This window comes from Marmota monax, unplaced genomic scaffold (assembly GCF_021218885.2).
Source record: "Marmota monax isolate L192 unplaced genomic scaffold, Marmota_monax_Labrador192_F-V1.1 WCK01_AAM20220418_F8-fsc00034, whole genome shotgun sequence".
Lineage (NCBI taxonomy): Eukaryota > Metazoa > Chordata > Mammalia > Rodentia > Sciuridae > Marmota > Marmota monax.
The window spans coordinates 8,001,172-8,013,429 of NW_026693934.1; the positions used below are offsets into that span (position 1 = coordinate 8,001,172).

General features: G+C 35.3%; 1 protein-coding gene across 6 annotated transcripts in view; it reads left to right on the forward strand.

The window, feature by feature from the left end:
- The window catches only part of Zranb3 (zinc finger RANBP2-type containing 3), a 232,121-nt gene that overhangs the window by 162,699 nt on the left and 57,164 nt on the right, over positions 1-12,258 (forward strand). For 5 of the 6 annotated variants that reach the window (XM_046463792.2, XM_046463794.2, XM_046463793.2 and 2 more), the window contains 3 exons: positions 5,557-5,676; positions 8,737-8,856; positions 11,734-11,913. In XM_046463792.2, the coding sequence (XP_046319748.1) occupies positions 5,557-5,676; positions 8,737-8,856; positions 11,734-11,913 (420 nt within the window). The remainder of the gene's footprint in view (positions 1-5,556; positions 5,677-8,736; positions 8,857-11,733; positions 11,914-12,258) is intronic. The other variant, XM_046463796.2, reaches the window with a different exon arrangement.

Genomic DNA, 12,258 nt, shown 5'->3' on the forward strand with positions numbered 1-12,258 from the left:
CTCTTTTCTAGCCTGCACAGTTAATATATTCATCTGTGTTGTGTTCTAAAAATGTCCGGTGATCTTGGGTTGTTTGCTTCTGTTTACATAAAAGATACTAAACACTGACTATGCTAAATCTTGTGCGTAGATATGCTTATAGACTATGGCTGTCAATTAAAGGTGATCTGATTGGGATGTTTTGTTGAGAACCCTATCTTTAGTTGTTTCTTTCCTTTTTTATTTTTATGTATATTTTTTAGTTGTAGATGAATACACAGTATCTTTATTTTTATGTGGTGCTGAGGATCAAACTCAGTGCCTCATACATTCGAGGCAAGCGCGTTACCACTGAGCTACATCCTCAGCCCCTATTTCTTTCTTTTGTTTTTTTGTTTTTGTTTTCCTCCTCTTTGGCTGGTCATATTCCCCAGAAAAGAATCACTTTTTATATGATTCTGCTCTTCTGCTTAATGGACATAAGCCTATTTGTCTCTTTGGGATATATGGAGGTAATAAGGCTAAGAGCACACATATCCATATATACACACACATATGTGTCTGTACATGTGTATATACACACATACACATACACACAGACACACATAACTTTGTATGTGGTTCTGGGGTTTCGGATACACGTGTCAGCCAAGTGCCTTTACCATTGAGCTACAGCTCCAGTACTTTATCATTTATATATAATATTCATTTAATCTCCATGATTTTTGCACTGTATGCCTACTCTCTGAGTCCTTTTGTGCTGCTATATCATAATACCCAAGACTGAGTAATTTTTAAACAATTGAAGTTTATTTGGCTCACAGTTCTAGAGGTTAAGAAGTTCAATATCAAGGTGTGCACTTGTGAGGAGGGACTTTGTGCTGCATTGTCCTATAGTGGAATACAGAAAGACAAGAGAATGTGAGAGATCAAGAGATTGAATTTGCAGCCTTAAGCCCTTTTATACTTGGCATTAGTCCACTTAAGAAGGTAGAAGCCTCATAACCTAAACACCTCATATTAGGCCCTACCTCTCAACACTATTGCATTGAGCCTTAAGTTTCCAATCCATACTTTTTTAAAATTTGTTTTAATTAGTTATACACGACAGTAGAATGCATTTATGCACTTTGATATCATACATAGATGTGGAGTTCCAGTTATCCAAATAAATTGTTTTACCCTATCTAAAAAATAATTCTAATTTTCTGCTAGGGTGGTCAGGAAAGGTACCTGTGATGTGGGATCCATAGAGAGAGGATATGGAACAATGTTATACACAATCAACTACTTCAGCATTCAGCAAGTCCTCCAGTTCTAGCCATACTTCATTCTCATTCCCTAGGTGCTATTTTTCCTAAGCCTTTATAGATGACTATAGCATGAACCAGGTACTTCTTGACTTTTGTTTTTTTTTGGATCTCCCAGATTGGCTAATCAGTTATTAGGCATCAACTATTTACTAGCTTTGAAAGTTTTGTTGCTTTTGACCTTTCTCCAATTTTCTTTGTCCCTGTACAGTTTACTAAAATTTAAAAATGGCATAGAAAAGAAATGTCTTCCACTGTGGTAGGCCAAACTATACCTGACTGGGTCTGACTCCCTGCTGAGCGGGTGTAGCATCCAGTGGTCATGCTGCTGGATGGCCTTGGTCTTCTAGGTTTTGAGTGACTGTGTCTTCCTGCATGGGCATGCCTTTCTACATCTCCATGGGTGGAGCTATGCTCACCTGGTCCTTTGTAATATTATCCGTTGCCCTGTTTAGGATAGAATGTTCCATGGAAATGCCTTTTGTGTGTCCCCTTCTCTTACTGGGCCCTGGGGTGTGGTCTTCCTAGATATCAGTCAATCTGCTGACAACAGACATCATGAAGCTAGACTCAGCACCTTGAAACCTGACCCCTTGCCTCATTTGAATAGCTTCTCCTCAATAAAAGGGGTCAGCACATGCTCTCTCTCTCTCTCGCTCTCTCTCTCTCTCTCTCTCTCTTTCTGTGGACTCTTAAGGTCAGAGGAGCCGTCACAGCACCCCCAAAGAAGGTATTTCTGTCCCTTGTTTGGTTGTTTCACGCAGCCCAGTTAGCCCAGTTCCCCTGAAGTGACACCTGAGAGTTTTAGTCATAAGCAACCTGGCATTCCGCCTGTCATCTCTATACAAAACATTTAAGTAACTAGCTTTTAACAGTTAGAATATACTATATCCATGTTTAAAATTAATTAATCCTATCCACCTAAATTCAATTCCTATTTAAGTCACTTCATGTTGACTTCTTATTCTTAGTATGTAATTTTTCCTAAAGTTAACTGATAAAAGCATATTCAATCTGAGCTTTCATGATTTTCTTTCTTCTACCACACAATTTCTTCATATTTCCCTCTGTTCTTTCAGACATTCCTCCTGTGCTCTTGATCCTGTCACTCCAGGCTCTTCTGGAATCTTCTCTACCTCAAAAAAAGCCAAATGCCCTTATTTTCTATTTCTCCTAGCCTGTTCTCTTCTTTAACTGCCTGTTAGTAAGCCTACTAAGTTCCTTAAGTTAAAAAGTAAATAAACCCCTGCTGGGAATATAGCTCAGTTGGTAGAGTGCTTGCCTTGCATGCACAAAGCCCTGGGTTCTATCTCCAGAGTCAGATAGGTAGATAGATAGATAGATAGATAGATAGATAGATAGATAGATAAAACCCACCCACCCAACTGAGCAAGGTGGCACATGCCTGTAATCTCAACTATATGAGAGGCTGAGGCAAGAAGATCAAAAGTTCAAGGCCATCCTGGGCAACTTAATGAGATCCTATCTCAAAATTTTAAAAAGCAGGGCTGGAGTTGTAGCTCAGTGGCAGAACGCTTGTCTAGCATGTTTGAGGCTCTATGTTCAATCCTCAGCATCACATAAAAACAAAGAAGTAAAAAAAAAAAAGTAAAAAATGGTTGGAGATATAGCACAGAAGAAGAGTACCTCTGGGTTCAATCCCTAGTCCTGTCAAAAAATAAATAAACAGGCAAACAAATTTTCCTTAAATCTTAACTTCAGTCTCAGACTTCTTATTCTTCTACAGTCTTTCCTTCAAAAAAAAAAAGCCATTATTTAAAAAAAATTTTTTTTTAGTTATAGATGAACACAATCCCTTTATTTTATTTATTTATTTTTATGTGCTGCTAGGATTGAACCCAGTGTCTCACATGTTCTAGGCAAGCGCTCTACCACTGAGCTACAACCCCAGCCCCCAAAATACCATTTTTTAAAAAAAATTTTTACTTTCTGTTTTTTCTTTAACTCTACACAAACAGTCTTCTTTAAGACTTTTTTGAAAGTCAACTTCTAAGCAAAACTATCTACCCCTTCTACCACACCCTGCTTGACTAACCCCTTTCCATGTTGTGCTTTATTTTCTTTTTCTTTCTAATTCTTGTCTTGTTCTTGTTTTACCTCTCATTTCTCACCTCTTCTCCCTCTTTTTTCACATGCCCCTTACATATTGGCTTCTACTTCTGTATACTGCCCAGAGAAGAAAGCAGCTGAAAGTTGTGAACCTACTGATGTTAATACAGAGACTTGCTGATTTTTGAGGCATTTTTTTGCTTTAAAAATGACATGATTCTCAACCTAACAAAAGAGGTGAAAGACTTATACAATGAAAACTACAGAACCCTAAAGAGAGAAATAGAAGAAGATCTTAGAAGATGGAAAAATATACCCTGTTCATGGATAGGCAGAACTAACATCATCAAAATGGCGATATTACCAAAAGTTCTCTATAGGTTTAATGCAATGCCAATCAAAATCCCAATGGCATTTCTTGTAGAAATAGAGAAAGCAATCATGAAATTCATATGGAAAAATAAAAGACCCAGAATAGCAAAAACAATGCTAAGCAAGAAGTGTGAATCAGGCGGTATAGCGATACCAGACTTCAAACTATACTACAGAGCAATAGTAACAAAAACAGCATGGTACTGGTACCAAAACAGGCGTGTGGACCAATGGTACAGAATAGAGGACACAGAAACCAATCCACAAAACTACAACTATCTTATATTTGATAAAGGGGCTAAAAGCATGCAATGGAGGAAGGATAGCATCTTCAACAAATGGTGCTGGGAAAACTGGAAATCCATATGCAACAAAATGAAACTGAATCCCTTTCTCTCGCCATGCACAAAAGTGAATTCAAAATGGATCAAGGAACTTGATATCAAATCAGAGACGCGCCGTCTGATAGAAGAAAAAGTTGGCTACGATCTACAGTCGGTGGGGTCGGGCTCCAAATTCCTCAATAGGACACCCATAGCACAAAAGTTAATAACTAGAATCAACAAATGGGACTTACTCAAACTAAGAAGTTTTTTCTCAGCAAAAGAAACAATAAGAGAGGTAAATAGGGAGCCTACATCCTGGGAACAAATCTTTACTCCTCACACTTCAGATAGAGCCCTAATATCCAGAGTATACAAAGAACTCAAAAAATTAGACAATAAGAGAACAAACAACCCAATCAACAAATGGGCCAAGGACCTGAACAGACACTTCACAGAGGAGGACATACAGTCAATCAACAAGTACATGAAAAAATGCTCACCATCTCTAGCTGTCAGAGAAATGCAAATCAAAACCACCCTAAGATACCATCTCACTCCAGTAAGATTGGCAGCCATTAGGAAGTCAAACAACAACAAGTGCTGGCGAGGATGTGGGGAAAAGGGTACACTTGTACATTGCTGGTGGGACTGCAGATTGGTGCAGCCAATTTGGAAAGCAGTATGGAGATTTCTTGGAAAGCTGGGAATGGAGCCACCATTTGACCCAGCTATTCCCCTTCTTGGTCTATTCCCTAAAGACCTAAAAAGAGCATGCTACAGGGACACTGCTACATCGATGTTCATAGCAGCACAGTTCACAATAGCAAGACTGTGGAACCAACCTAGATGCCCTTCAATAGACGAATGGATAAAAAAAATGTGGCATTTATACACAATGGAGTATTACTCTGCATTAAAAAATGACAAAATCATAGAATTTACAGGGAAATGGATGGCATTAGAGCAGATTATGCTAAGTGAAGCTAGCCAATCCCTAAAAAACAAATGCCAAATGTCTTCTTTGATATAAGGAAAGTAACTAAGAACAGAGTAGGGACGAAGAACAGGAGAAGAAGATTAACATTTAACAGGGATGAGAGGTGGGAGGGAAAGGGAGAGAGAAGGGAAATTGCACGGTAATGGAAGGAGACCCTCAGGGTTATACAGTGGAGGGGGTAGAGAGAGAGGAGGGGAGGGGAGGGGAGAGGTGGGGAGGGGGGAGGGTGGATGATGGGAAAGGCAGCGGAGCACAACAGACACTAGTATGGCAATTTGTAAATCAATGGATGTGTAACTGATGTGAATCTGCAATCTGTGTATGGGGTGAAGGTGGGAGTTCATAACCCACTAGAATCAAAGTGTGGAATATGATATGTCAAGAAATTTGTAATGTTTTGAACAACCCACAATAAAAAATTAAAAAAAAAAAAAAAAAAAAATGACATGATTCTTAAATAAAATTTTTATGACATTAATATGGTTTAACTTTTAATATTTAGGCAGGTGCAGTAAAGGATTATATTAAGATGATACTTCAGAATGATTCACTTAAGTTTCTGGTTTTTGCTCACCATTTAAGCATGCTCCAAGCTTGCACAGAAGCAGTCATTGAAAACAAGGTATGTTGACTTTGTTATGTAAAATAATTTTTAGAATGCAAATTTGTACTATTCTAAAAATTACTTGTAGTCTCATAATTTAGGTAGGATATTCCCCTCTTCTTCAGATGATGTTTTATAAAATTTATTATTTTAGAAATAATGTATTATTAAAAATTTTTTTTCAAATTATACAAATGCTATATTATTATGATGTACTATTTTGTCTTTCATGCCAATTTTTAAATTTTCCTTTGATAAATTTATTTGAATTCATTAATCATAGGTTGCTTGGAAACAGTAATGTGAATTCTGTTTTTTTCCTAGATATACCATTTGAGAGTAGTATGTTCTTTAACAATTAAAAGTTAAAATTTTTGTTTATCTGCATGGTGTCCTTTGAATGTGGGTTATGTAGACGAAAAAAGGAATCCAGCCAGTATTATCAACTAAGTACTTTTACACCTTTTAAACTTCCAGGCAGTATTGTCTATAGAAAATGATTGATAATATTTAGTGTAGATGAATTTGAAACAGATGGCCCGTGTGACTTACCAGATTAGTGCCACCAAATAAGCTGGCTCTACCACATTTTCTTCAGTCAACCTTAATTACCAATGGTTCTGTCAGCGACAGCATCATCCATTTTTTTTCCACATTTATACCTGCCATCTATTCTCTTTAAATGATGAGAACTTCTAGAGATGTTCAGAAATGGCCAAAAGAAATTCTCTGACAAATATGTAAGCTTGCTAAACATGCAACAACAAAGCCACTTGTCATTATAGGTCAGTTTTTTAAAATCAGGAATTAAGCCATGTTTTTTTAAAAAAACTTTATATCAATTTTTTAAAATGTTACTCTTGTGTCATTTATTTATTTATTGTGGTGCTGAGGATTAAACCCAAGGCCTTGTGCATGTGAAGCAAGCAATCTACCAGCTGCGCTATCTCCCCAGCCCCTTTATATCGTTTTTTTAAGAATTAACTATTATGTTCATTAACATTAGCCAAAGAAGTAGTCCTAGTATTTCCTCCATAGAGCACATAGAGAACAATGTAATAAAGTGTTATGCATTAAAAGTTACTTTCTCATTGATTATTCTATAGTATCTATACAACACCTTGTGAGGTGTTAATTAAACTTAGAAATAATTTTTAAGTGATAGAGCAATAAAATTAGGTTCATAATATTTTCTTATTCTGATTCTGTTACACTTTAAAATTACTAGAATCTATTCCAAGTATAATGGTCTGCCCCTTTTTCCCACATTCATTTTACTAGTATGTTTAGAATCTCATTTAGCTTTACTATATTTTACTAAAAGTTAAAAATATAGGTACTCATGGGGTAGAAAGTGATTGTCTCCCAAACTTTCTTACAAACTGTGTATTTTTTTTAGAAAGACCCTTAGAAGATTTTATAATCTCTCTTAATGAATAATAAATGGATTTTTAGTTTATTTATTATTTGCTTTGTGGAGATAAAGTTAATAGTTGATATTCTATTTGATGTTAACTTGAATTATTCTCTTTTAAAAGTGAATATTTCTATGTCTCAACTACTTAAGGCCATACTTTCTGTAGACGTGCATATTTGAGTGAGACTATTTGAAATTTAGGGCTCATAATTGTTTTTATGAAGGTGGATTATTAGTTATTTTTAGCTTTTCAAACACTTCTTTGTCACAACTGAAATTATTCTTAAAGACAACACTGTTCAGTTTAATAATATTTCTCAACTTTTAAAAAAATATATGTGGGTATCTTATTTCACCACCTGAATGGAAATGACCATATCATGTTTTTCTTTGCATTTTAACATTGTGAAAAAAGAGAACTCAAGGGCCATATTTCCCAGTTAATATTTGAGCTGTATTTCAGTATTACATTCAGTACTCTTCTTGAATCCTTGCTATGTGAGCAGAGTCATCTTTGTTCTAGCATGTCTGACTATGCTTTTACTTTGGAATCAGTGATTCTATAACTTTAAAGTTAGTCTGATCCATTGTTTAAAGGTTGCATATCAATTTACATAGAATTTTTTTTTCTTTTTTGGTACCAGGGATTAAACTCAGTGGCACTTGACCACTGAACTACATCCCCAGCCCTATTTTGTATTTTATTTAGAGATAGGATCTCACTGAGTTGCTTATTAGCACCTTGCTTTTTTTTTTTTTTTTTTTTTTTTTTTTTTTAGTTATACATGGACACAATATCTCTATTTTGTTTATTTAATTTTTTATGTGGTGCTAAGGATCAAACCCAGTGCCTCATGTGTGCGAGGCAAGCACTCTTCCCCTGAGCTATAACCCCAGCCCAGCACCTCGTTTTTTTGCTAAGGGTTGCTTTGAACTCAAAATTCTCCTGTCTCAGCCTCCCAAGCAGCTGGAATTACAGGCTTGCGCCATCGTGCCCAACTAGTTTACATAGAATTTTACTAAAAATAACCATTACCTTAATTCAAAAAAGATGTGTGGAGCTCCTGTTGTATACAAGGCATTTCCCTTGATACTGATGATATAAAGATGAATTAGATGTAGACCCTATCTTTAAGTAGGCTTTTAATTAAAAAATAAGACATACACTAGTATGGCAGTATGTAAAAATGTAGATGTGTAACCGATGTGATTCTGCAGTCTGTATACGGGGTAAAAATGGGAGTTCATAACCATTTGAATCAAATGTATGAAATATGATGTGTCAAGAGCTATGTAATGTTTTGAACAACTAATAATAAAAAAAAAGAAATTGGAGCTGGGGATGTGTCTCAGTGGTAGAACTCTTGCCTAGCATGTGTGAGGCACCGAGTTTGATTCTCAGCACCACATAAAAATAAGTAAATAAACTAAAAGTACTGTGTCCATCTTCAACTAAAAAAAAAAAGTTAAAAATAAAAGATATTGCCATAATATAAGAAGCTATTAAGAAACTTGGTAATAGTTTTTTTATAAAACATTTGCCAACCTGTCATCTTAACTAATTTCCATTATTTTGTATGACCATAAAATAAGCAGTACAGTTTATGAGAAGGATACATAGGGGCTTGACCTAATTTTGCCATTTATCTTGTCGATGCCAGACTCGCTACATTAGGATAGATGGAAGTGTTCCATCTTCAGAAAGGATACATCTGGTTAATCAATTTCAAAATGATCCTGATACTCGTGTGGCTATTCTAAGCATTCAGGCTGCTGGTCAGGTAAGAAATTTCAAGTCTCAATTTGATATGAAAATGTCACTGAGATAATAAAAAGGCCATTAACCATAATTTTGGTTTGTAAACTATAGTGTAATTTTTGGTTTGTCACTGGTTTTGCTATAAGTAGCTTTATATCTGGATTCTAGTTTTAATATTTATTCTATTTTAGAGAATGCTAAAAAGTATAATAGAAAGAAGCCTCAACATTTTTGACTCAAATCTTCCTAAATTTTCAAGTAAAGAATTACCCAGCAGAGTATAGTTAATTTGATTGTAGTGCTTTACTATGATCTTTTTTCCTTCCTTTGAATTTTCTCAAAACTTTGTTATACCATTTATCTTACTTGGTTATGTTTCATTGATCTGTGAGACAACTGGGAGGGAGAAATTCTTTTGTCCAAGAACTTGTTATAGAGTGCTCTGATGTGTAAGTAAATAAAAACTCAGATTAAGAGTGACTTAAACATAAAAAATTTCATTCTCTCTTACAGAGAGTCCAATCCTAGAATGGTGGTTCCACAAAATCCTTAGGACCCATGCCTCTTCTGGCTTTCTGCTTTACCACTCCAAACAAGTATCTGTAATCTAAGAGGGCTGCTAGAACTTCTGCATCATATCTGTAATTCAGGCAGTTGCCTGAAGGAAGACCCACTACATCTTCTCACTGGCTTGCAGTTAGTCCCATGGTCACTCCAAACTTACAAGGGAAGCTGGAAAGAGTAGTCTTTATTCCCAGTACCCCTGATAAAATCCAGGTGTTATGTTATGGAGGAATAAGAGAAGAATAAATATTAGGGAAAGCAATGACAGTCATAGCCACACTATATTTAGGGGATCTTTCTGTCCTTTTTTCTCCTGTATTCTAAAATATTTCTACGTAAGTGTTAAGTCAGTACATTCAACATACAGAAAACTAATCGAGAGTACTTCTGTGCCTGCAACCTAATATATAGCAAAGATCTGCTTCTACTCAGCTAAATGATTTAAATAAAATTGTATATATAGGGCTGGGGTTGTGGCTCAGTGGTAGAGTGCTTGCGTTGCATACATGAGGCACTGGGTTCGATCCTCAGCACCACATAAATGTAAAATAAAGATATTGTGTTGATTAAAACTAAAAAATAAATATATTTTAAAAAATAAAATTGTATAAATAAAGAAATTCTGAGGATGAAGCATTTCTGGAACTCACAAGGAATTCAAATTAAAGGGAGGGTTATCTCAATACTTCTGTCATGTTGCATTGTATGTCCAGTAATCTGAGCTCAGTATCTGTTAATAGTATTCCAGATATAGAAATACTAACAAAAGCTTAAAATTAGAAATGGAGTATTTATAGCAAGGTTGGTGATACGTAGGAGAAAACCAGGCAGGATAGCCTGGGACTTTTTCAAATTAAAAATACAATTAAAAAATAAATGACTTTTTGAAGTTAAGAATGTACAAGTCACTCCCATATTATTCAAAGGTGTGCTCCTGAAGACCTATTATAATTCAAGACTCTTATACTTTGAAGACTAATATCTTCATAGGAATAAAGGAAAGTAGGAAGAGCTTTGTTCTTAGCACTGAGAATCTTACATTATAGGTTAACAGCTCTCAGGATGATATAGAGGGGTTGGGGATATAGATCAGTTGGTAGAGTGCTTGCCTCAATGCACAAGGCCCTGGGTTCAATCCACAGCACCACCCAAAAAAAAAAAAGATGACAGTGATCTTGACAGCATATTTTCCTTTATTCTTATATGGTCATGTGATCCTTTTTACAAGTTTAAAGGTGTTCCTCTCTAAATGCTACTTCTTATTTTTCAGCATCATCTCTAATATTTGATAGTACATTTGGTCCTAAATAGCAGAGGGTTTCAACATTGTGTTTATTCGGCTCTATCCATGTTTTTGTTACTTGTAACCTATTTTATAAAGTGACTGGTTTTCAATGAAATTTTCAGCTTGAGACCTAGTGCTCCATTAAATGAATGCTAATATGAGTTTGTTACATGACACAAAAACATTTTAAGTTAAAATAATGTCATCACAAAAACTACTCACTCATAGAACTTTCAATGCATGTGAACAACTCCATGGATTAGACCATCTTCCTAAAGGTTGGTAGATTTTCTGACCATTACCTAACATCGTTTACTACTATATGGCCATAGTATAAGCATTGTTTACATCTCACTCAGTCTACCAACTTTAACATCATGCATCTTTGACACAATTTTTATTTGAGGAAATTTGCATTATTTCATATTGCTTATACAATAAGACAGTTCATATTTTTATGTCACACTATTTCAAATTCATGCAAAATGCAATTACAAAAAAATGCTGTTGCATTATATATATTGAGACATAAAGCACTAAACTTCAGTGTCTTCAGGATGTATCATGAGAAATTTCACAGGTAGAAAAAAGTATCACTGAAGACATGATTTTCTTACTTTGTAGTACTGCAGTTTGAATTAAATGAAGAGGATGTTGATACTGTCTGCCTAGTTGCTATGGATACCATGTGTTAGAAATTATATTCACCTTTATTATATATTTTATTAGATTTTCCAGTGTTAAAGTGAATCCAGTCTTCATCAAAGAATGAAGTGATTTTGTTTATGTATATCCATCAACCTGAAACATTTTGAAACATCAAAATGTCTTTTAAATATATTTTTTGTAGTTCACTTGGCTGTCTTGCAATAAGCAATGTTTTAACTTTTTTGAATCTTCTTAATTTGGCTTAAAATGAACAACTGATTTGTTTCTAAGTCTTCTGATGATCTCCATTTAACATATTCAGAAAGACTTTATTGTATATGACTGTTGTGTTACAGTTTTTAATTTATTTGCATCTCAGTTTCTTCACTATCTTTTGCTTAGGGTTTAACATTTACTGCTGCAAGTCATGTTGTATTTGCTGAGTTGTACTGGGACCCTGGACATATAAAACAAGCAGAAGACCGTGCTCACCGAATTGGACAGTGCAGTTCTGTGACTATTCACTACCTTATTGCAAATGGGACTCTGGACACCCTTATGTGGGGAATGCTGAATCGAAAGGTAGAATTTGCATTTAAACCAAGTTACTAACTTGCTTATTATGATCTATAGCCTGAATCAGTTAAGAAGCTGAGATTTGGGCTGGGGATGTGGCTTAAGTGGTAGTGCATTCGCCTAGCATGCGTGAGGTACTGGGTTCAATTCTCAGCACCACATAAAAATAAAATAAAGATATTGTGTCCACCTTAAAAAAAAAAAAAGCTGAGATTTAATGTCTTCAGGCAAAGTACACCAAGGTAATGATAATAGAGATCATAGTGCTTACCACTGATTCTACTGCTTCAGAACTAGAAGAATAGGATCAGCTAGCAAGGAACCTAATATTTGAAACTCCAAGTTCTTTTT